We start from the raw sequence: 23434 nt of genomic DNA, 5'->3' as shown, positions 1-23434 counted from the left end.
TTTCGGGCATGATTCTCCTGCTCCTTGGATGCTGCCTGACCTGCTGCGCTTTTCCAGCAACACATTTTCAGCTCTGATTTCCAGCATCTGCACTCCTCACTTTCTCCTTGAAATAACACCACCTGCTTTAAGTCTGACCACCTTTGTGAGTCTGCAAGCAATAAGGCCAGCTGCTTCTTCTTTAACATCCAGGTCATGGAATCATACAGCACCGAAACCAAACAGGTCCATGCCAAACATAACCCCAAACGAAACTAGTCCCATCTGCTTGCTCCTGTCATATATCCCTCCAAACCTTTCCTAATCATGTGCTGACCCAAATGACTTTTACATGTTCTAACTGTATCCACATCAACCACTTCCTCAGGAAGTTTGCACTTCCACACGCAAACCAACCACCACGTAAAGAATTTTGCCTTCAGGTCTTTTTAAAATCTCTCTCTCCTCTCACCTTAAAAATATGCCCCCGAGTCTTAAAGACCCCATGCTAGGGACTCTATCTATACTTCTTAGTATTTTATAAACCTCTCTCAGGTCACCTCTCGACCTTCTGCACTCCAGTGGAAAAGGTCCCAGCCGATCCAGCCTTTCTTTATGACTCAAATCTTCCATATCTGGCAATATGCTGGTACATCTTTTCTAAACCCTCTCCACCTTAATAATATCCTTGATATAACTAGATGAACAGAATTGGACACAGTACTCCAGAAGAGGCCTCACCAATGTACTGTACAACCTCAGCAGGACTTCCTAACTCCTGTACTCAAAGGACTGAGCAATTAAGGCAAGCATGCTAAACGCCATTTTAACCATTCTGTCTGTTTGTGATGCAAAGAATTATGTACCTTCACTCCTAGGTCCCTCTGTTCTACAACACTACCCACCATCCAACCATTAATTGTATAAACCCTACCCTTGTTTGTTATACCAAAATGCAATACCTCACATTTATCCAGATTGAACTCCATCTGCCAATTTTCAGCCCATTGACCCATTTGATCAAGATCCCTTTGTGATCTTAGAAAACCTTCTTCACTGTCTACTATGCCACCAATTTTGATGTCATCCACAAACTTACTAGCCATGCCTTCTATATTCTCATCCAAATTATTTATATCAATGACAAACAAAAGAGGACCCAAAACTGATCCCTGTGGAACACCGCTGGTGACAAGCTTCCAGTCCGAAAAGTAACCCTCCTCCACCATTCTCTGTCTCCTGCCATTAAGACAATTATGGATCCAATTGGCAACCTCATCCCAAATCCCATGTGACCTAACTTTACTGATTAGTCTATCATGTGGAACCTTGTCAAAGGCTTTACCAAAGTCCAAATAAACAACATTGACTGCTCTGTCATCTTTTTGGTAACTTCCTCAAAAAAAAAACACAATCAGGTTTGTGAGAAATGATTTTCCTCATACAAAACCATGCTGACTATCCCTAATCATTTTTAGCCTTTCTAAAAGTCCATAAATACTTTAATAATCACCTCCATCAAATTACCCTCAACTAAATTCAAACTCACAGGTCTATAGTTCCCCAGTTTCTCCTCACAACCGTATTTAAAAAAGGTACAACATTAGCCACCTCCAGTCATCAGGCACCTCACAAATAGTTATTGATGATGGAAATACTTCTGCAGGGTCTTTCACAATTTCCCCCCTTACTTCCCACAATGTTTTGGGATACATTAAATCATGTCCCAGAGATTTATCCACCTTTATATTCTCTAAGGCCTCCTGAACTACCTCTTCTGTAATACAAACTGTTTTTAAAACATTAAGTTTTATTTCTTTGCATTCTCTAGACTCCATTTCTTTCTCCACAGTAAAAAGCTAAGGCAAAATATTCATTTAATATCTCTCCCATCTCCTGGGATTGAACACAAAAATAACTTCCTTGTTCTTTAAGAAGTCACATCCTCTCTTTAGTTACCCTCTTGCTGTTAATGTATTTGTAAACACTCTTTGGATTATCCTTAACCATCTCTGCCAATGCTCTCTCATATCCCCTCTTTGCTTTCCTGATTTCTTTCTTAATGCACACTTTATATTGATTAACTGATTCAATTGAACCAAGTTGTCTGTATCTAAAATAAGATTTTCTGTTATTCTTGACTAGAACTTCAATATCTTTAATCATCCATTGTTCCTTAATCTTACCAGCCTTACACTTCACTCTAATGGCAACAAAATGCTTCTGAGCTCTCGTCATCACAATGTTGAACGCCTTCCACTTGACAGACGTCCTTTTACCTGAGAACAATCTGCTCCAATCAACTAATGAAAGTTCTTGTTCTTATACCATTAAAATTTGCCTTACTCCAATTTATAACTTTAATGGAAAGCTTATCCTTTTCCAAAACCATTTTGAAACTAATACAATTATGATCGCTAGACCCAAAGTTGTCCTCCACTTTTACTTCAGTCACCTGCCATATTGACTAGAAGAAAGTCTAGTTTTTCTCCTTCTCTAGTGTGAGAAAGCACATATTGATAAAGAAACTTTTCTTGAACACATTTGATAAATTCTTCACCATCCACCTTTAACACTATGGTAGCCCCAGTCAATGTTGGAAAATTAAAATCCGCCTTTAAAGCCTTTTTATGTTTATTGAGATCTCCCTATATATTTGACTATCGAGGGGCCTATAGTACAATCCCATCTTTCTCATGTTTGTTACCCACCCCATATCCCATGTCCAGTTCTAGATGGGTTGCTCCCAGGATAGCCAATCCATTTTTAAATATTCATATCCAGTTGGCATTTTTCTTTGTCCAAGCAATCCCTTTGCTTCTTTTTTTCTCTGGGCTCTTCTCCATCTATTAACTCACCCCCCCCCCTTCCCATTATCATCGGTGCAAATACCACCTAAGGTCTTTATGGCAAAATATAATTAGGATCTGTCAAGTTTCAAGATATCCTCGTGGCTTTAATGGGAATGTAAATAGTTTCTCTTCATGATTAGAAAATACCCTCTTGTTGCAATTGGATTGATGCTGTAACGAGGAATGTCAAGAGTCCACTGTCTGTTCTGCAAAATCCATTCTGACCTGTGTTGTACTTGCTCTTAGTTATAGATAATTTATAAATAAAATATTTTTTTGTAAATAATAAAAGCTGCTTTCAGTCCTGAGAAGGGTCACTAGATTCGAAATGTGAAGTGTTTTTCTCTCAGCAGATGCTGCCAGACCTGTTGAGTTTCTCCGGCACCTTCTGATTCTGTTGCAGAATCAAATATAGCTTTCACAATTGGAGCAGCACTAAGGGGAGGGACCCCAATCTGCTGGACGGGTGCTTGTCGTTTTCCACTCAGAGTGCGGGGCGTGATGGTGTCTCCAGGCGTTGTATCCATTTATGTTGCGGTTTCCTAGAGCGTACATTCATTATTGATACATTTTGGCGCCACTACTTCGGGCAGAAGGAGCACATTCGTGGGTCTTCGTCAGTTTGGGCTATAAGCAGCGGGAACACATCAAAGGGCGTGTTTTAACACGAGTACGTTATGAGAGGGTTGCGGAAAAGGGAGGGAATTTGTGTATTTTGCATTTCCCAGCAGCAACTTGAACCGGATTCGGCAAAGTCTGAGCGAAAGTGAAGCTGGAGCCTCTGATCAGAGTGAGTAATTGAATTGTCGCTACTGGCATCGGGGATAGGTTTGAACTACTGAAGAAATTTTCTTCACACAATTTGTTTTGCGAAATGTTGGGGACTTTTAAAGCGTTTTAGAGAGAATAAAAATCCGTTTGTGCTTCCGGTCCCTGCATTTCCTCAATTTAACACTTAAAACTGTGTGAATCACGTATGTAAGTTTATTCATCTTTTCTGGAATCAAGAATCAGCTCTTACGTGTACTCCACAAAACTTTGTCTCAACTAAGCTGGAATTGCTGTGTCTTAATTGGTCTTGTCACTAAAACATTACATGTCATTTATGTTTAAATTGCAGGGCAGAAGGGAAGGTACATTACGGATATGTCTTGGGACGCTGATGCTTCCTTTGACGAACAGACCCAACATATTTTGTTGAAGTTTCTTCAAGAAAATAAAGTTGAAAATCGAACCTACCAACAAGAAATTCAGAAACTTGAAAGTGAACTGAGAAATGGATCCAGATTTGATGATGATATTCAGACGGATGGGCACTGTCCTTCAGTACCTCAGCGGGCAGTCTTTCGTTCATATGTGGAACAAGGTACTAAGCTCACTTATTCCCACAGTTAACCTTGGCTACATATCTTCCAACCATGCTTCCTCTAAGGAGCCTTACTCACATTTCCTACCAACTTTTCACATCTGCCCTGACAGTGCAGCCTTCCATATCAGTGCTTCCAGTGTGTCTTCATCATAGTTAGCATTTTTTTCTTCCATAGTCCAAAGATGTGCAGGTTAGGTAAATTGGCCATGGTAAATTGCCCGGTAGTGTCCAAGGAGATGTGCAGGCGAGGTGGGTTATCCATGGTAAATGTGGGGTTATGGGGATATGGTGGGAAGCTGGGTCCAGTGGGATGCTTTTCAGAGCGTGGTGCAGACACGATAGACTGAAAGGCCTCTTTCTGCACAGGGATTCTATGATTCTATTAACAAGATAATCTCTCACTTCTTTCCCAGCTTCTGCACTTACTGTTTGATCCCTACAAGTTCTGACAAAAACTCAGAAACTCAAAGTGTTAATTCTGCTTTTTTGTCTAGAGGGGTTGCATCACCTTCCGAGTGTGTCTAGCATTTTCAGTTCTTATTTCAGATTCCCAGCATCAACAACATTATTATTGTAGTGTATCTTTAGCAGTTAACTACTATGGTTGTAGTATCAGGCATGAATGTGTTACATCAGATAGCATTCCATCTTCATAGTCTACATTCTATACTCCATTAGAAGGCACTAAGGTTTGCAAGACTGAGAATCTTGAACCTACCCCCACATTAATGTCTTTCTATGTGCCTGCCCTTTTCATCATGCTGCCTTTTGGAATTTAGTTTTTCACTGTATTTCTCGATGCATTTGTACAAGGATCTCTGAAGGTTAGCATGCCAATACAACAGGCAATTAGAAAGATAAATTGCCTTTACTGCAAGGGGATTGGAGTACAAGATAAGATAGTCTTTTACAATTTCAACAATAATCACTTTCTCATAGACTGGCAGCACGTGATATTCCCTTCTCTGATTAAGAATATTACATCATTGCTTTGTTTCAGAGATTATGTCAAAATAACCCCAGGAGATTTAACTGGCAGTAAATCACAATTGAGCCTGATGCTATTCTTACCCAACATCTGAACATTATAATTATCCATTTGTAAAGTGCTAATGAACAAGAACCTTTGTTCTCAACACGCCGGGTTTCCCATTTTCAAAGAAATCCCAAATTAGATTATAAAATCCCCACAATGTGGCAAGAGGCTATTCAGCCATTGAGTCTGCACTAAGGCTTCAAAGAGCATCTCACCAAATCCGGTAACCCTGCATTTATTGTGGCTAATCCACTGAGAGTGCACATTCTTGTACGCTACAGAACAATTTACCATGGCCAGTCCACCTACCTGCAGATCTTTGGACTGAGGAGGAAACTGGAGCATCTGGCAGAAACCTACACAGATCTGAGGAGAATGTACAAACTCCACACAGACAGTAACCGTAGGCTGGAATTGAACCCATGCCCCAAGTGTTGTGAGGCAGCAGTGCTAACCACTGAGTCATCATTCCTGCCCCCCTCCCCCAACAGATCATATTTTCATAGAGACTTGAAATGATATGAGAGAAGAGATTTATGAAGCATTAATAATTTTCATGAGGAAGTCAGTGGTCACAGGGGTACTAACACAGTAGGCTAGAAGCAAGCTAATGTAATGCTCTTCTCTAGAAAGAATGATTATTCAGTCATATAATAGCTTACTTGAGGATCAACAACCCAGAAAACCAGTCAGCACGGGTTTAGAAGGCTTGTTCAAATAAACACCTCAATTTCTAGAGGACGTGACAACCAAATGGACTATGTTAAATCTTTTATACATTGTGTACTAAGATTTCCCAAAGACATTTGATAAAGATGCAGATTAATGTCTGACTGATTAAGTGCAAGGTTCTAGAAATTCAGGGTAAACTTGGTCATGGATAAGAAATTTTAGAAGGATAGAAAATAACAAAGGTGTGTGGTATGAAAAGAACTGAGTGACGTGCACTTGGTATGTTTTTAATTGACATTGGTAAGTGATTCAGAAACTCACTGTCATTCAGTCAGGTTGGAGACATCATCATTCAAGGGGTGATATCAAAGCAGGAAATTGAAAAATTATAGAACAAGGTTAAACAAAATTTGGCCAATCAGACAAATGTAATATATTGCATCTAGAAAGGAAAATGAGCGACATGCATATTCTTTTACACAGCAAAAGATGAAGAGGGAAGAAACAAGTAGACACATGCCATGTCCAGCCAGTATAGTACAGAAAGCTAATAAAATACTGAACTACATAGCCAAAACCATGGAATACAAGTCAAATGAAGTTGTAATCAATTTGTGTGATACTGTGCTGACATCATACCGCAAGTGCTGTATCGATTTCTGATTGCCAGTAACAGAAAGATGTTAAAGCGGTGCCAAAAAATAGCCACGAGGCTGAACACATCTCAAACAATATGAAGGCACATGAAAAACATCCAAATTAGGAGGGAGAGTAGGCCATTCAGCCTGTTGATCCTGCTCTGTCAAATATAAGATTTCGCTGATCTGATTATAGCATCAAATCCACTTTCTTGTCTATCTCCAGTATCCTTTGAACATTTTGTTAAGAGTCTAACCTACCTAAAAGGTATTCAATGACTGCTGCCACTTCTTGCTGGGAAAAAAAACTGCATTTGTTCTCACCTCTGTCTTTAACAGGGAGACCCCTTATCTTTACACTGCCCCCAACTGTTCCAGTCTGCATCTACCTTTCCTGTCCCCTCAGGATTTTGTCTGTTGTATTGAGGTGTGATCTTATTCTTCCAAACCCAAATAGTTGCAGGCCCTATATGTCTAATCCTTCCTCAAAGGTTAACCCCTTCTTCCCAGGAGTAATTTGGTAAGTGAACTTTTAACCCTCTGCTTCTCATACAATTAAATAAGTTGACCAAAGCTGTAGACTGTACTCACCACATTTGATACAACTGTAGCAAAAATACTTATTTTTAGATACTATTCCTCTTGTAATAAACGACAATATTTTGCTTGCCTTTTTGATGACTTGCTGTATCTGCAATCAAACTTTGTGTTTCATGTACCAAGATGCCCACTCAGTGCTTTAGAGTTTTTCAAACTCTTTCCAATTAAGAAATGCACTGCTTTTCTATTCTTCCTGTGAACTATTTAAAATTTTTCCACTTTAAACATCATCTTTCCAATTGTTGTGCACTTGCTTAACCTATTTATGCCCTTTGGCAGACTCCTTGTGCCCTCTATGCAGCTAACTTTCCTACTTAAACAAGAAATTTTAGCAACCACACATACAGTCCCTTCATTCAAGTAATGTAGATTATAAATAATTGAGGCCACGGCACTGATCCATGTGGTATTCTATTCACCATTTCTTGCCAAACCAAAAAGGACCTATTAATGCCTACTCATTCCTTCCACAAAAATAAAATGCTTGATTGCATTGGGATTTTCTTATGCAGATGGTGATCATTTATAGTTTCCTGCTCTTGGACTCCCTCCTTTCTGGTATAGGCAAATTACATTTGTGATGGGACTTTTCTAGAATTTAGGGACTTTTGTAAGATGAAAATCAATGCAACTATCTCAGCAAAATTTCTTGAGGAAATTCTGAAGTAGTTTCGGCTTTTCACTCGTGAACGGAGGTGTTTATTCTCTAAAAAAACCTGAAGATATAAATATGACAATCAATTTGATGAAAAAAACATTTAGATGGTAGAAGCTAAGTTTAGTGCAAATTACCTGTTGCTTTATTTTCAGCAAATAGAGGTGATGAAGAATTGTACAGAATTATAGCTGCACAGTTGGTTGCGTTGGGAGATGAGTTGGATCAAAGTATCATTAATCATGCCTCGATTGAACAATTTATCCGTGCAAATGAAACGATGCAGCCCCAAGAGGTAAGCTGTCAATCTAGTTACTAAGCTTTTAGAAAAATGTTGATTCCATCCATATTTTTAAGAATATGGGGAAAACATTTCAAAAATAATAGATTAACAAAGAGGTAGGTAGTATAAAACTTCAGTATTACTTAAAAAATGATACATTTTGTCAAAGTTTTTTGTTTTATATTCATCAGGACAATTCACAAGAAATACCAATGTTAAAGGAAAACAACATTTGTACTTTATGAAAGGAGAGTGCTGACTAGTTGGCAAATTACGGTATTGGTAGGGGCATTGCCATGTTTTTGTTTTTCAGCATTAGTAAGTTCATAACTTTAATCTTTTGGCTTTTCATTTCTCAGGACAATTCTGCAACTGTCAATTTGCCTAACTGATCTCTTGCATCTCCAACTGATCTTGGAGAACTAGGACAACTCTAAAGGATAGCTTTTTTTTTTCTCCAACCAGCCGTTCCCCTGTCCCTTTGATACAAAAAGTACAAGTAATCCATGGATTTCTGAAGATCATGATTATCCATAAAGCTTCCTATGTTGCGTATTTCTATTAATTTTGGTTTGGTGTTTTAACCCAGTTTGTCACTGTGACATCATCGTTCTGGAGTTTCTAAACTCTCTTTCCCTTTGCTACTGGCTTCAAGCTCGTTTCATTCATGATTGAAACAAAATGTGAGGGTGCAAATTCTAAACTTGACAAGTTGGGAGAGCCACTGAGAATGGGAGTGATGAGTGAATGGGTCAGAATAAACCAGGAGACATTTGACATACTGTAGTCTTTGTCCACCACCACTAAATCCCAAATCCTTCCCTCCAACCCCATAAATCCTCTATTGCTCTAACTGTGGCCTTTTCCAACTTCCCTGATATGGGGGTTGGCTAGCTCAGTTAGCTGGATGCTCATTTTCAATGCAGAGTGACGCCAAGACTGTAGGTTCTGTTACCACGAAGGTCCTGCCTTTCCAATCTCACCCTTTGCCTGAGGTGACTGTTAGGTTAAACTAACCACCAGTTGTCTCACTCTGATGACAAAACAGCTCTATGGTCCTCTTAGACTATGGTGATTTTACCTTACCTGTTCATCACAACATTTGTAGCAGAGTCGTAAAGAAATTTTATCTTATTCTCCATAAACCTTTTACGTTCTCCCTAAACTTTTCTCTTTAAAATCTCAAAAGTCTAGCAAGCTTTTATTTTTGCCTGAAACACTGTTGCCTCCATATCAAAGACTTGAATTGAATTGAATTGAATTTATTGTCATGTGTACCCAGGCACAGTGAAGAGCTTTGTCTTGTGAGCAATACAGGCAGATCACAGAGTTAATTAGCATAGATAAGTAAATAATAGATAAACAGCAGCAAAAACCAAAACACAGGTACAGGCGAATGTTAAGAATTTGAGAGTCCATTCAGTATTCTAACAACAGTAGGGTAGAAACTGTTCTAAAACCAGCTGGTACGTGTGTTCAGGCTTCTGTATCTTCTCTCTGATGGTAGAAGTTGCAGAAAAGCATTGCCAGGGTGGGATGGATCTTTAAGAATGCTGGCAGTCTTTCCTTGACAGCAGGCCTGGTAGATGGATTCTATCGATGGGAGGTTGGCCTTTGTGATTGTCTGGGCCGAGTTCACCACTCTCTGTGAACTTGAATGGTACAGTTGCCATACCAGATAGTTATACAGAGCGAAAGTGAGTACTGCAGATAGTGGAGATCAGAATCAAGATTAGAGTGGTGCAGCATCCGAGGAGCAGGAATATCGACGTTTTGGGCAAAAGCCCTTCATGCCACATCACTTGCCTTTCATTCCTCCCTAGAACAGCTTGACACCAAGAACAGCTATGTAAGAATCCTATTCATTGACTACAGTTCAGCCTTCAACACTATTATCCCTGTGAGACTGATTACTAAACTTAGTGATCTTTGACTAAGTCCCACTCTCTGCAACTGGATCCTGAGTTTCCTGACCCACAGGCTACAATCAGTGAAGATTGGGAACAATATTTCATCCTCACTAACACTCAACACTGGAACCTCCCCTGGGGTGCGTACTCAGCCCCCTACTGTACTCACTGTATACCCAAGACTGCATTGCTAAATACCAGACTAATGCCATTTACAAGTTCATTTATGACACCACTATAGTCAGTCGAATCTCAGATGGCACGAAACAGACTATTGATGGGAGGTGGAAGACCTGGAAAAATGGTGCACTGAGAACAACCTAGCTCTCAATGCTGGCAAAACCAAGGAGCTTATTATTGACTTTCAGTGGGATGTTACTCGTGCCCCCTTACACATTAACAGCACAGAGGTGGAACGAGTGGAGAGTGTCAGGCTTCTGGGAGTGGTCATCAACAACTTTCTTGGACTATGCATGTGGACACACTGGTTACAAAGGCCTAGCGATGTCTTTTCTTCCTCAGGCAGCTGAGAAAGTGTGGCATGACGGCGAATACCCTTGCCAACCTTTATAGGTGTGCCATCAAGAGCATTCTGCCTGGATGTATATGCTCTCAATTCTTTGCTTACAAAATTTGTATTTGTGCAGTTTAATTTACACACAATTTGATGTATATTTTCAGCAGAACAAAAAAATTGAGTGAATAAATTAATAGGAATAGGATAAAAATATAAAAAAATCTAAATCTTGAATGAAAAATTATCCATTAGGTTAAGATGAAAATGGTCACGTATGCTGCATCATGAAAAGGAGCAAAATAGATTCTTTAGCACCTTATGTTTATTTATACTTTGCAGTAATCTATTTAATTAGTATCATGAGTAAACCTTTACACAAAATCGAAACGTCACCACAGTTTATGTGACAATACCATGGCTTTTAAGAGGTGTATTTGGTCCTAGTTTTATGAAGAGAGGTTGTGATAGAGGTCCTGAGCATTCTGTTCCCAGCCAATAAACAGCTTGTGAGGTCTTCAGGTTTTTTTCCAAAGTTGGAACAAAAGAAGCAGTATGAAGGAACGGGGGCAAGTTCCTACAGAACCAGGATTTTAGTTTAACTTTCAGTAGTGGTTGGGGTTTGGAAGCTGCTATACATCTCTCCCTGCTATACAAAACAAGAGTCCTCTCTCTCCCTCTCTCTCCCAACTTTGTCTTGTTCTTTGCTGTTGGATTGGAGAAACACTGCATGTGCGTAAATCTATTTTACAGAATTTGCCTCCATAAAAGGATGTTTATAGGATGTTACTATCTTAGAAAAGCTAATCTGTAATAGTTAACATACATCTTGTTAAGTATTTCGATAGTTACAGTTAAGCCTTCTTAAAAATTCTTATTTTGTCTCTATTTTAACTATATAGTGCAAGAATAAACTGTATATTTCTTCAGGCTAGTTTGACCAATTGAAATGTCTTACACTTACCTTTAAAAATAAGAAAAAGTTGAGGTCTAGGATACCTTCCTAGTATATTTTGAGGGGATTCAGTCTGGTCCATAACACTTGCAACAGTGGTGTTAAATATTAGTCTTTCTTTAACTTTTTTCTTCAGAGGAATGGTAGAAATGTTAGTTAAAAACATAAATGTTTCAGCTGCAAAGTGATATGAGCTTAAATTAAAAAGCTCTGAGACATTGCTTTTCTAAATACTTTGAAGCACCAGTTTAATTTTGACTAAACAGAATTTCAGAATGAAAAACCTCCTGTATGTCTTTTCCCTAGATTGGAAATGGAACTTCTGTAAGCAAAGGAAATTCTCTTGATGTGATTTAGTGTCTGAATACTGCAATGTGCAATGTGACAGTAACTTCACTAAGGAAAGATTCAAGATGAAATGTGGAATTCATAAGTTGTTTGACAAGTTCTGCTTTTTGCTGGCTTATCAGAAATGGCATCCAACCTTTTGGCTTGTATTGAAATGCAATAAGTGGCATGAAAGTGCTATATTTGCATGGTAGTTACAAAATAAACTTGCGAAACAAAATTAGAGTTGGTCTGGGGTGACTGGAATAGCCAATTTGGTGTCAGTTAATGCTTGTGTATTTAAACTTTAATGACTGTCTTTTAGCAATATGCTAATTGTTAATTACTGTCAATGAACCTTTCTGCCTTCAAAAATGAACTATTCAAAGTCGTTTCATTCATTTAAAATTAGCACTTGTAATTTTCCTTTGTATTCTTTCCTCAGTTTTCTCATTTTTAAGTTCTTCCAGTACCTGATTTGATATTTATACTTTATTTTCAATTCTTGTGCTTTTGTTTCACTATCTTTAAAGTGATTCTTCTCTTGTGCACTGTTGTCAATCTATACTTACAACAACTTGTGATTCAAAGTATTACTATGATTAAATAGCAAGTGAAAGTTTAACTAATAGCAGACACTATCAGATCCACATGTGCAGCAAATTATGACTCTGTAATCTTTTATACCCATGTGGTTCAAATATAAGTGGACTGAAGCAACCATCAAGTTTAGAAAAATATTAACTTCTCATCTTCTGAGGTTGGGATATATTTTTTTCCCTGATTTGTTTGCTACAAAACCAAACAAGATTACAGTTATAAATGCAAATGCAAAATGGAATTTACTCCATCTGTTCACCGAATGGGTATCTTCCATTCTAATTATAGTGAGATAATGTTAAAATAAAAAAGGAAACAGCCTGAACAACTTCCTTGTTTTGGTTTGATTCATGCTTAAATGCTCGGAGACTGATTTTTACTGTGACTTATTTCAATTTTAGTAATAGGCATTTGTTTTGTACAGGTTTGCATTTGTTTATATAAATTGTATATATAAAATTAATTCCTAATGACTGGATGTAAATCTTGTCAATATAATCATTTATTTTTCTTTTTTAATATCTCAGGATGGAACCAGAATTATGTCTTCCATGATTGCCAATTTAACCACTCAAAGAAATGGCATTACCCGAGATATGCCCCAGGAGAAAGTCTTCCTATTATTGGCCATGATGCTGTTCAAAAAAACTGTAGTAGAGAAACCTCTATTGCTTCCACGCATCTTCAGAACCACTGTCCAGTACATCAGCAATACACTCCAAAATTATATTCAGAATACTGGAGGATGGGTAGGTCTTTTTTTAAAATGTGCTTAGTGATACACCATGGATTGATATGGCAGTAAAAAAAAAATTAAGAACTCAGTTTAATTTTACTGAATTTGCGAATAAAAACTGAAGTAATGGTGCAACATAATGCAAGAATGGAAAACCAGATGGGCCAGAAGGTCATTAAGTGATCCACTAGATTACTAAATGTAAATTTAGTTGCCAGAACATTTTTAGCTCGGCTGTTATGAGGAAGAGAGAGGAAGGACTAATGCAAAAGCAAATTGGTGTCGGGGGTGAAAATCTGAAATGAAAGATAATGTGGGAATATTCAGATCTGGCAGTAACTTTGCAAAAAGAAATAGATAACTTTTCAAGTCGAGGACCTTCCCTAGGAACATGTAAAAGTCTAGTGTTTGTTCCTTGGATGTCTTATGCAAAGTCAAGTTAATAGAATACTTGGCTGGGATATCCTATTGGTACAAATGGGATATAGCTGGGTGAGAAACAAGTTGGGAAATAGATGAAGCAGTGTTGACACCTTAGGACTTAAAACAGCTGATTCTCATGTTGTCAAGCAAAATAGCATAATCCCGATGGTAGAGGAATAGAGAAGTTAAATGGAGCCAAACCCAACTATTGAAGTTGAATAGGCTGATGGACAGGTGGGGATAAGGGGTTCATTTTCAGGTTGTCGACCTGTTACCAGAGGGTTCTATGGAGATTAGTGATGGGACCACAATGGTTTACAAAATATACTAATGACTTGGAAGAAGGCAAATATACTGTGGCCGAATGTGCAGATTGCACAAAAATAGGTGGAAAGGCAGGTTAAGAGACAAATACATAGTTTCCAGAGAGATATTGATATGATAAGTGGGAAAGTTAGCAAATGCAGTATATGTGGGAAGTTGTTCATTTTGGAAGGGAGAACAAAAGAACTATTATTTAAATAGAGAAAAGCTGCATAAAGCAGCAACACAAGTGGACTTGTGGCTACTTGTGCACAAAACACAGCCAGCACCCAGGTGCAGTAGGTAATCAGGATATCTAATGGAATTTTGGCTCTTATTTTAAGTAGGAGTAGGGAAGTCTTGCTGCAACTGTACAATATCCTGGTGAGGCCATATCAGGAGCACTATTAGTAGCTTTGGTCCCCTTATTTAACTAAAGATATCATTTCATGAGAGGCAGCTTAGAGAATAATCACTAGGATGCTCCATGGATGGAGGGATTGTCTTATGAGCAAAGGTTAAATAGTTTAGGACTCTTCTCACTGGAATTTCAGGCTGGGAAACTCCGGTTGGTAGTGGATTGCAAGACAAGGAATTTGTGGAATGTCTACGAGATGGAATTTTGGAGCAGCTTGTAGTGGAGCCCACAAGGGAATGGGCAATACTGGATTTAGTATTGTGCAATGAGGCAGACTTGATAAGCGAGCTTAAGGTGAAGGAACCCTTAGGGGGCAGTGATCATAATATGATTGAATTTACTCTGCAATTTGAGAGGGAAAACATAGAAGGTAATAGTATGACAGCTGAATGAAGGCAACTACAGAGGCATGAGGGAGGAGCTGGATAGAATTGACTGAGAGAGAAGCCTAACGGGAAAGACAGTGGAATAGCAGTGGCAGGAGTTTCTAAGAGTAATTCAGGGAACACAGCAGAGATTCGTCCTGAGGAAAAAGCAGCATAGTACAGGGAGGATGAGGCAAACATGGCTGACTAGGGAAGTCAGGGATAGCATAAAAGCAAAAGAGAAAGCATATAATGTGGCGAAGGGCAGTGAGAAACCAGAGGATTTAGAAGCTTACAAAGACTAACAGTGGGCAATAATAAAAAAAAATAAGGGAGGGTGAAGAATAAATAGCCAGTAATATAAAGGAACAATAGGAGTTTCTTTAAATATATAAAAGGGCAAAAGAGAGGCAAAAGTGGACACTGGGCCACTGGTAAATGGCAGTGGAGAGATAGTTGTGGAGAACAAGAAAATGGCTGAGGAACCGAATAATTACTTCGCGTCAGTCTTCACAATGGAAGACATGAGTAAGATCTCAAAAATTCAAGAGAGTGAAAGGGCAGAGCTGAGTATGGTGGCCATCACCAAGGAGAAGATGCTAGAAAAACTGAATGAGCTGAAGGTGGATAAATCACCTGGACCAGATGGACTCCACCCCAGAGTTCTAATGGAGATAGCTAAAGAGGTAGTGGAGGCATTAATGGTGATCTTTCAGGAATCGCTAGAATCAGGAAGGGTCCCAGAGGATTGGAAAATCGTTAATGTGATAGTTTTGCCTTTATTTTGTTGAGATCATACACCCCCCACCAACCCAACCTCCACTCCCGGCACCTTCCCCTGCAACCGCAAGAAATGCAAAACCTGCGCCCACACCTCCCCCCTTACTTCCCTCCAAGGCCCCAAGGGACACTTCCATATCCGCCCAGTGCAAGGGTAGAGAGATCAAGGGCCTTCCTAACCTGCAATCTTCTTCCTGACCTCTCCGCCCCCAACCCCACTCCGGCCTATCACCCTCACCTTGACCTCCCTCCACCTATCGCAATTCCAACACCCCTCCCCCAAGTCCCTCCTCCCTACCTTTTATCTTAGCCTGCTGGACACACTTTCCTCATTCCTGAAGAAGGGCTTATGCCAGAAACGTCGATTTTCCTGTTCCTTGGATACTGCCTGACTTGCTGCGCTTTTCCAGCAACACATTTTCAGCTCTGATCTCCAGCATCTGCAGTCCTCACTTTCTCCCTAATAAGAATGGTCCCAGGAATGAAAAGCTTAACATATGAGGAACATTTGAGAACTCTGGATTTATAGTTGAGTTTTGAAGGATTGCAGGGGGTGATCTAATTGAAACTTACAGAATATGGAATGAAGAGTATGGTGCTGGAAAAGCACAGTGGGTCAGGCAGCATCTGAAGAGCAGGAGAGTCGACATTTCAGGCAAAAGCCCTTCATCAGGAAGGCTAATGCCCAAAACGCGATTCTCCTGCTCTTCGGATGCTGCCTGACCTGCTGTGCTTTTCCAGCACCACACTGTTCAACTCTGATCTCCAGCATCTGCAGTTCTCACTTTTTCCTAGAATACGGAAAGTCCTGGACAGAGTAGATGTTGGGAAGATATTTCCATTGGTAGGAGAGACTAGGACCAGAGGGCATAGCCTTAAAGTAAAAGGGAAGACCTTTTAGAACAGACATAAAAGGAAAAAAACCATCTTCAGCCAGACAGTGGTGAATCTATGGAATTCATTGCCTCAGAAGGCTTGGAGGCCAGGTCATTGAGTATATTTAAGACTGAAATAGATAGGTTCTGAGTATCAAAAGTTTACAGGGAGGAAGTAGGAGAATGGGGTTAAGAAACATATCAACTGTGATTGAATGGTGGAGCAGACTTAATGGGCTGTATGGCCTAATTTTTGCTTCTGTCTTATGGTGTTAATTTAGAAAGATGAGAAGTGTCCTCATTGAATCATGGGCTTCTTAAGGGGCTTCTTCGAGGAGAAAGTGAGGTCTGCAGATGCTGGAGATCAGAGCTGAAAATGTGTTGCTGGTAAAGCACAGCAAGTCAGGCAGCATCCAAGGAACAGGAGAATCGACGTTTCAGGCATAAACCCTTCATCAGGAATTGCTTATGGCCGAAACGTCGATTCTCCTGTTCCTTGGATGCTGCCTGACCTGTTGTGCTTTCCCAGCAACACATTTTCAGCTTCTTAAGGGGCTTGACAGGGTAATTGCTGAGAGGATGATTGTCCTTATGGGAGAGTCTAGTCTCAGAATTAAGGGGCACCTATTTAATACAGAGATGGGGACAAATTTCTTGTCTCTTTGAGTTGTGGGGGCCAAGTCCTTGTGTACATTTAAAGCTGAGATAGATAAATTCATTTCATTAGGAGAATCAAGGATTACGGAGAAAGGGGTCTTGGGGAATATCAAATCTGCCATGATTCTATTGAAGGCTCAAGGGGCCAAATGACCTACTCCTGTCCCTGTTTCTTATGGTCTTACTAGAATTAGCAGTGATGGGTAAGCAATCTGTTCTTGTATTGAATGGTACTGTGATTATCACGCTCAGTTATTAGACCAGATCTGCATTATATTCCTTTTTGCCTATCTGCCTAGAACTCGGTTGGTATTGTTGCAATTACTTGGCGAGGGATGTTTTCCATTTGGTGCAGTCCAGAAGAGATACTTTACCTGCAAGGATACCTGCAGTTGCACTGTAGGAGAACATAGCACCTTATTTTCTTACCTGTGTGCCGCAATGTTAACCACTGGGGATTATGGTACAGAATGGCAATGAGCTCAACTTTAAATGGTCAGGTGATAGCTCTATTATTTCTATACCAATTCATACTTGAACAATTAAATGACAGTAAAACAAAATTCATTTAAAGCAAGAACTCACTTTGGAACATCCTTAGGCCATGAGATATATCCTCAGTGCAATTTAGTCATGAGTATAGTCACAGTTGGCAGAGGTTTCAGCAGTTAATCTGTACAAAACAAAATCTGTAGTAAGCAAGTCTTGGTCTTTTAAAACCAAGGACAGATTTTATTTGCATTGGAAGCAGTTTAGAGAAGATTCACTAGTCTGATACCTGGCTGCCATCGCATTCATTGGAGTTTTAAGAAGAACACCTCTCCATTCTATATACAAGATTATGAGGGGGATTGACAGGGTAGACGCTGAAAGGATACTCACTCTTCTGGGAAATCATCAAGTTCAGACACATGTTTAAAATAAGAGGTCTCTCTTTTTAAATTGTTTTTTTTTCCCACAATATTCCTGCCCAGCGTCGGCCAAGTTGGGTCATCGGCAGTAGTTTTTAAAATCTACAGGGGAGTCATTAAAGCACCAGGAAAGTAGAATTAAGACCAAAACCAGATTGGTCATTAATCTTATTGAAATAGAGGAATAGGCCCAAGGTATCAAATGGCCTGCTACCCCAAGATAACAAAGTAGCATTGGTTGAAAAATAAAACAACTTGTCAGGGAGACCAGAATTCCGAAACACTTCTTAAAATAGTACTTTGGCTTTTTTTAAAAAGGTGACTATAATTGATGCAAATATTTCAGTTGAATGATAGCAGTATTCTAGAAACATTGCAGTAGCAGAGGTGTTAAGCATGATACTAACTCATGTTAATTGTTGTATGCCATTGATCACACAACGTTGTTTTTAAAACGGAGGCTGACAAGTTTAAATGATCTTTATTGGTGGAATAAAAGGCTTGCAAAGATTAAGAGCTCCATTTTGTTTACTTTTTAATTGCCCTCATTCCCTATTAGCTCCACTAACTTGCCAATTTCATAACTTCAGCTCTAGGAAAATAACCTAGTAAATAAATGAATAACTGAGCAGTGCATAGAAGATTGCTTTGATAATTACTCTTCCAGCTACATTTCACCTGGTCACCAATCAGAATGAAATTTTCTCCAAAGAGAGCTGTTGATGTAATGTTCCTGTTGTGCATGTATGGAGTGAACTGCTAGAGCAAGTGATGGAGGCTGCTACAGTTACAACATTTAAAAGGCATCTGGATGGGTATATGAATAGGAAGGGTTTAAGAGGGACTGGCATGACGAGTTGGACTGAAGGGTCTGTTTCCATGCTCTATGACTCCAAGTCCTAGGGCCTCGTGTGGTGCAATAGTAGTGTTCCTAATTTTGAACCAGGAGGCTTGGGTTTGAGTCTCACTCGCTGCAGAGGTGTGTAATAACATTTCTAATTAATCTTTTCAGAAAATACTACATGTCATTTCTGTACAATTAGGTTTCTACATTAATATTTTAATCTTGACTCCAGTTTTATAGAAAATGGCCAACAATTATCCATAAATTTCACTGAAATGTTTGAATTATAGAGATTAAGGTATTAAAATCATTTACAGTTGGTCATAATATTACAGTTTTACCACAAGCTTACTGTGATTTGCTTTCCTTTCACAGCAAAATATACATTGAGACTACAAGCAAGTAACAGAAATACTTTCGATACAAGTTTAGCCGATTTCATTTATATTCTTGTAAAACCGGGTTACATGGAAGCCATTTTAAGAATCTTTTCAGTACTTTTGCTTTATAATATGAAATAACAAATCTAGTTTTAACGACCCTAACTGAAAACGGAATGGATTTAAAAGTAGATATCTAATTGAGGTGTCACTAAAAAAATGCTCCCAAATGCAATGAAATTCTTGTGGTCTTTCTGAATGCATTCAGTTCTGTATTCAAATACGTTTTGATGATTGCAATTTCTAAATTCATGACAATATGATTACAAATACTAAGGATATTGCTTATGTCTAGAATAAAAAAGATGGTGTTAAATTTACTGTGTTTTTAAATTTATAATTTACATGGGAAAATTAACTGAATTTAAAGAATTACAACATTTAAATGTGTACATTACTTCTGGTCTGTTTACTCGATTTTAAAATAAATTTCAAATCAAGAGTTAAAAACAAAATAATCATATTTCCTTAAGCTTTCATCTGTTTTTCTTTCAATAAAGAAAACTATTCTACCACAATTTTTTTCATTTAAAAAAACTTGCATTGTGCATTTTCCACTACCTAATCACACCCCCAAACACATCATAGCTATCAAAATTACCTTGTTCTTAATAGCAGGTGCAGTAACGTAGACAGTAGTTTGTCAGAACACCACGCTCATTTTAATGCCAAATTAGTCAGCTGTGGAGGTCAGGTTGGTGGTGGAGGAAAGGTAGAGTTGGAATTTAGGTGATAGTGCAATTGTTCAGCAAGTGCTGCCCAATCCTGTGTTAATGTAGCTATTAATAAATTTAGTAAATCGATCCAACTTTAGAACTTGGCTCATCCATATCTGCAGTAAGTGACAGAGGCCTTGATTTCTGCAAATAAAAGATGTTCAAGCCTTACCTTTTTAAAAAAAATTGAATTACCCAGAAGCATGGGAAGCTCACAGTCTCCCCCCCCCCCCCCCTCTCTTATTTTCTCGACAGCAATGACTGCACCAATCAATGTACCTTCTCCAGGGGAGTATAAATTTGAGATTGCTAATTTCAATCTTGAATTTGACTGGATAATTGGAGGATAAACTTCATTTCTTTTTAGCAAGGAACTTCTATCAAGTAATTTAAAGTACCTAGCGAAGCCTATGCTACTTGTATGGATTGTTTCTTCCCACCCCAGTATTCAACCGAATAGCTCACATCCTTCAAGTGTCAAAGTAAACAAATGACCCTTGCTGTTTAACTCAGGAATTATTCTACAGCAGTAACCCTGCAGTATAACATGCTGGGCAAACATATATAGAAACAAGCTGTATGGACACATCAATTGAATAAGAAAATTGCAGATTGTTTGGCTGGAGAGCTTACATGACAGTCATTAGTCCAGGTTCACATTACAGGTCACCTAGGCTCTTTTCACTTCATTCGCTGCAGTCAAATTAATAGCAGGCAACAAGCAGTTACTGGGAAGAATGGAGTGTACACTAATACTTCAGAAATAGCTTTGAAATTGATTTTTTAAAAATTGTTGGAATGCTGGCATTTGTTGCCTATCTATTTCTCCAAGGTGCTGGTGATGACCTGTCTTCTTGATCTGCTAGTCTAAAATGGTTTTATACACCCAGCAACCCATTTAGCAGTTTCAGTTGACCCAGCAACAATGAAATGCAAGCAATGTTACGAATTTGAAGACATGCATTGTACCTTTGAGAGAGAGAATACTGTTCTGAACTGAGAGCTTACAAGCACCTGCGTACATGACTAGATGGTAGAGTGTACTGGAAAATTGAAAATATGTAACAGTTGGTTGTGAAATGGATACCTGAATTTTGATGCGGTTTTGACAACAATTCAAATTTAACCAGTTTAAATTAAGCCACAGAATAAAACCTAATTGAATTTCAATTTATTGTTTAGCTGTGAACCAATAAGACAATCCAACATCAGGGCTAGAAGAATGCAAACATTTTGAAAATTAGAAAAGAACAGCAGGTCAGGCAGCATCCGAGGAGCAGAAAAAAAAATAAATCGATGTTTCGGGCAAAAGCTCTTCATCAGGACCGAAAGCAGGGATCCTCCAGGGTGGAGAGATAACTGGGGGGGGGGGGGGAGGGGAGGGAAAGAAGGTAGCGTAGAGTACAATAGGTGGAAGGTGGGAAAGAAGATTGGCAGGAAGGATTGATAGATAGTAAGCAGTTAAGAGAAAGGGCGGTGGGGGCTTAGAGGTGTGAATAGTTGTTTAAATGTGTTAAAAGGAGAGATTTGAGACAGCCCAGGGAATCCCTTGTGGACTCAGACCTGTAAGCCTCTCTCTTGGTTCATCCCGGAGATCATACTCTTTGGAAGTCTGGAAAAAAAAAACTTCTGACAGACATTAGTTTAATTTTAGTCATCCCCTTTATTTACCAATAGCATCACTGCTACAACATAACATTGATACCATTAAGCTAAACTAACTAGGTTCTAATAGCCTAGGAGACTAGGGTACCAGCTCTTCAAGTGCCCCAGCGGGCTACTTCGATATACTGATACAAAGTAGCTACCTTTGTACAAAAGTTTTTTTAAATTTGCATGTTCTTAATTAGACAGGTAATAGTGAAAGACAATAATTCGTAAAGAAAAGTTAATTGACATGTCTGTGTACACTTGACTAATCACTCCTAAGCCATTCATCAGGTGGGAAAAACATACTCAGCAGAGTTAGGCACCTGCTAGTGAGATGAACTCCCATCATAGAGGAACCAGTCTAAGCTAATTGGAGAGTTCATCAGGTAACCTTGCACAGCTCACATGTCTGATACAGTTATTTTACAAAATGGCTTCTTAGCAAGGAGGGCAAAGTTTTGACCATAAAATATGCTAGAATCTCTTCAGTTTTAGGATTAGAATAATTTCTAAGCTCAGAGCAGACTCCTGCTTTTTAAGTACTGAATCATTCTGTACCTGAGGCTGAGATGTTACCATAAGGTTGCATTTAAACTGACTTATTAGTTTTTGAATTAATGATGCTTTCTTTTCAGAGTTGTGATTCAAATTCAAATAAGACAAGATCTGATTAGTTAGAATTGACAGTGGAGCGGTCTGTAAGAACAGCAAGCAAGTAAAAGGTAATATTAGGGAAGCTTTTACAGAGTTTGTATTTAATAACCAGTAATGGCTCCGCAATATCATCATAAAATCCCAAAATGCAATTAAATTCAATCTTTAGAAGATAAGCAATAAGTTAATTTTCTATTGGCTCCAACAGCCTCAGCACTAAAATGGTCTCTCTGTAGTGTCCTTTTGAACCCTCAGGTCAGAGTTTTGTAACTGCAAAGATTTTTTTTCCCTGTCTGCCCCGCTTGCAAGGGGTAATAAGAATCCATTATAATTAACAGCATCTGACTGTTAATTGCAAAGCTGTTGATAGTACCAAGTTTTGTTTCAGGGTCAGAATCAAACATTGTCATTAATTTCACAAGGGAATGTCTGTGAATGTTATCACTTGGTGTCCTGTTCACACAGATTCACCTATACTCAGGCAAATGTTCTTAATTACCTTACAGCATTCGGTTATCACTTGGTAAGCCCAGATGTCCTGACCTTCTGTAGTCCTGGAGTTCCCCCTACCCCACCCCCTTTCCTGAGCATTTCTGCGGGTCTATTTTCTGGTGCAGTAAATGTGTTCTACAATTCAGTATTACATTTTAGGCTAAATGTTTAAAGACAGGTTTTAAGGTGATAAAAGTGAACATTTGAGCAAGTTTAAGTTAAAAAAATTGATATTAGTGTCTTTAAATAGTGAAATTTAGGAGTTCTCAGTCACTCATTTCAACAGATTACAAGATGAGGTGAGCTTTTCTGGGTATTTGGTTTAATTAACAGTGGTTCACCTCAGTGTTGTAACAGTTTGGGGGCTTGGGTCTGAGATTTGGACAGGCTTAGGCAGATCTGGTCAGGAATTTGGACAGATTTGAACTGATGGGGTGGGAAAGAGAAAGGAGAAAGAGGAGAGATGGGGGGGGGGGCAAGGGGGGAAAAGAAATGAGAAAGAGGAGAGTGGGGGTGGGGAGAAGGAAGGAGAGGAGAGTGGGGGTATAGAGGGGAGAATTTGAACTTTACTTTCCTAACTAATGTGCAATGTCTAGACAGGATGGAGAAGTAGTGACATATACAAATGTTTAAACATGGTTTTGACATCTTTCTTATCAAAACGTGGCATTCTTCATTTCATTTGAAAAATTGGCTAGACAGATAGAATAGAGAATTTGTGGGTAACGCTGGTTCAGACTAAGCTGGTAGGCAGGGCTAGTGAGGTATTTGCAGCACTGT

At 38.9% G+C, this 23434-nt stretch overlaps 1 protein-coding gene and 1 long non-coding RNA gene across 4 annotated transcripts; one reads left to right on the top strand and one right to left on the bottom strand.

The window, feature by feature from the left end:
- Positions 1 to 3300: 3300 nt before the first annotated feature.
- LOC122559641 (BH3-interacting domain death agonist-like) lies at positions 3301 to 19458 on the top strand. Of its 3 annotated transcripts, none has more exons than XM_043709448.1 (5): positions 3301 to 3621; positions 3952 to 4197; positions 7957 to 8096; positions 12918 to 13139; positions 19078 to 19458. In XM_043709448.1, the coding sequence occupies exons 2-5, from the start codon at positions 3978 to 3980 to the stop codon at positions 19090 to 19092; spliced, it is 597 nt and encodes a 198-aa protein (XP_043565383.1). In that variant the 5' UTR covers positions 3301 to 3621; positions 3952 to 3977; the 3' UTR covers positions 19093 to 19458. The 3 variants fall into 3 exon arrangements, with proteins under 3 accessions (XP_043565383.1, XP_043565385.1, XP_043565384.1); XM_043709450.1 differs by lacking the exon at positions 3301 to 3621 and adding an exon at positions 3674 to 3805; XM_043709449.1 differs by lacking the exon at positions 3301 to 3621 and adding an exon at positions 3674 to 3809.
- On the bottom strand, positions 9751 to 17657 carry LOC122559642. The gene is made up of 3 exons (XR_006314487.1): positions 17533 to 17657; positions 11473 to 11593; positions 9751 to 9788 (listed from the first exon to the last, which is right to left on the bottom strand). It is a non-coding gene; the product is annotated as an uncharacterized LOC122559642 (long non-coding RNA).
- Positions 19459 to 23434: the final 3976 nt, after the last annotated feature.

The sequence above is a fragment of the Chiloscyllium plagiosum genome, chromosome 19 (genome assembly GCF_004010195.1).
Source record: "Chiloscyllium plagiosum isolate BGI_BamShark_2017 chromosome 19, ASM401019v2, whole genome shotgun sequence".
Classification (NCBI taxonomy): Eukaryota; Metazoa; Chordata; class Chondrichthyes; order Orectolobiformes; family Hemiscylliidae; genus Chiloscyllium; species Chiloscyllium plagiosum.
Note: the sequence above shows the minus strand (reverse complement) of the source record. Positions and strands in the feature narration are given on the sequence as shown.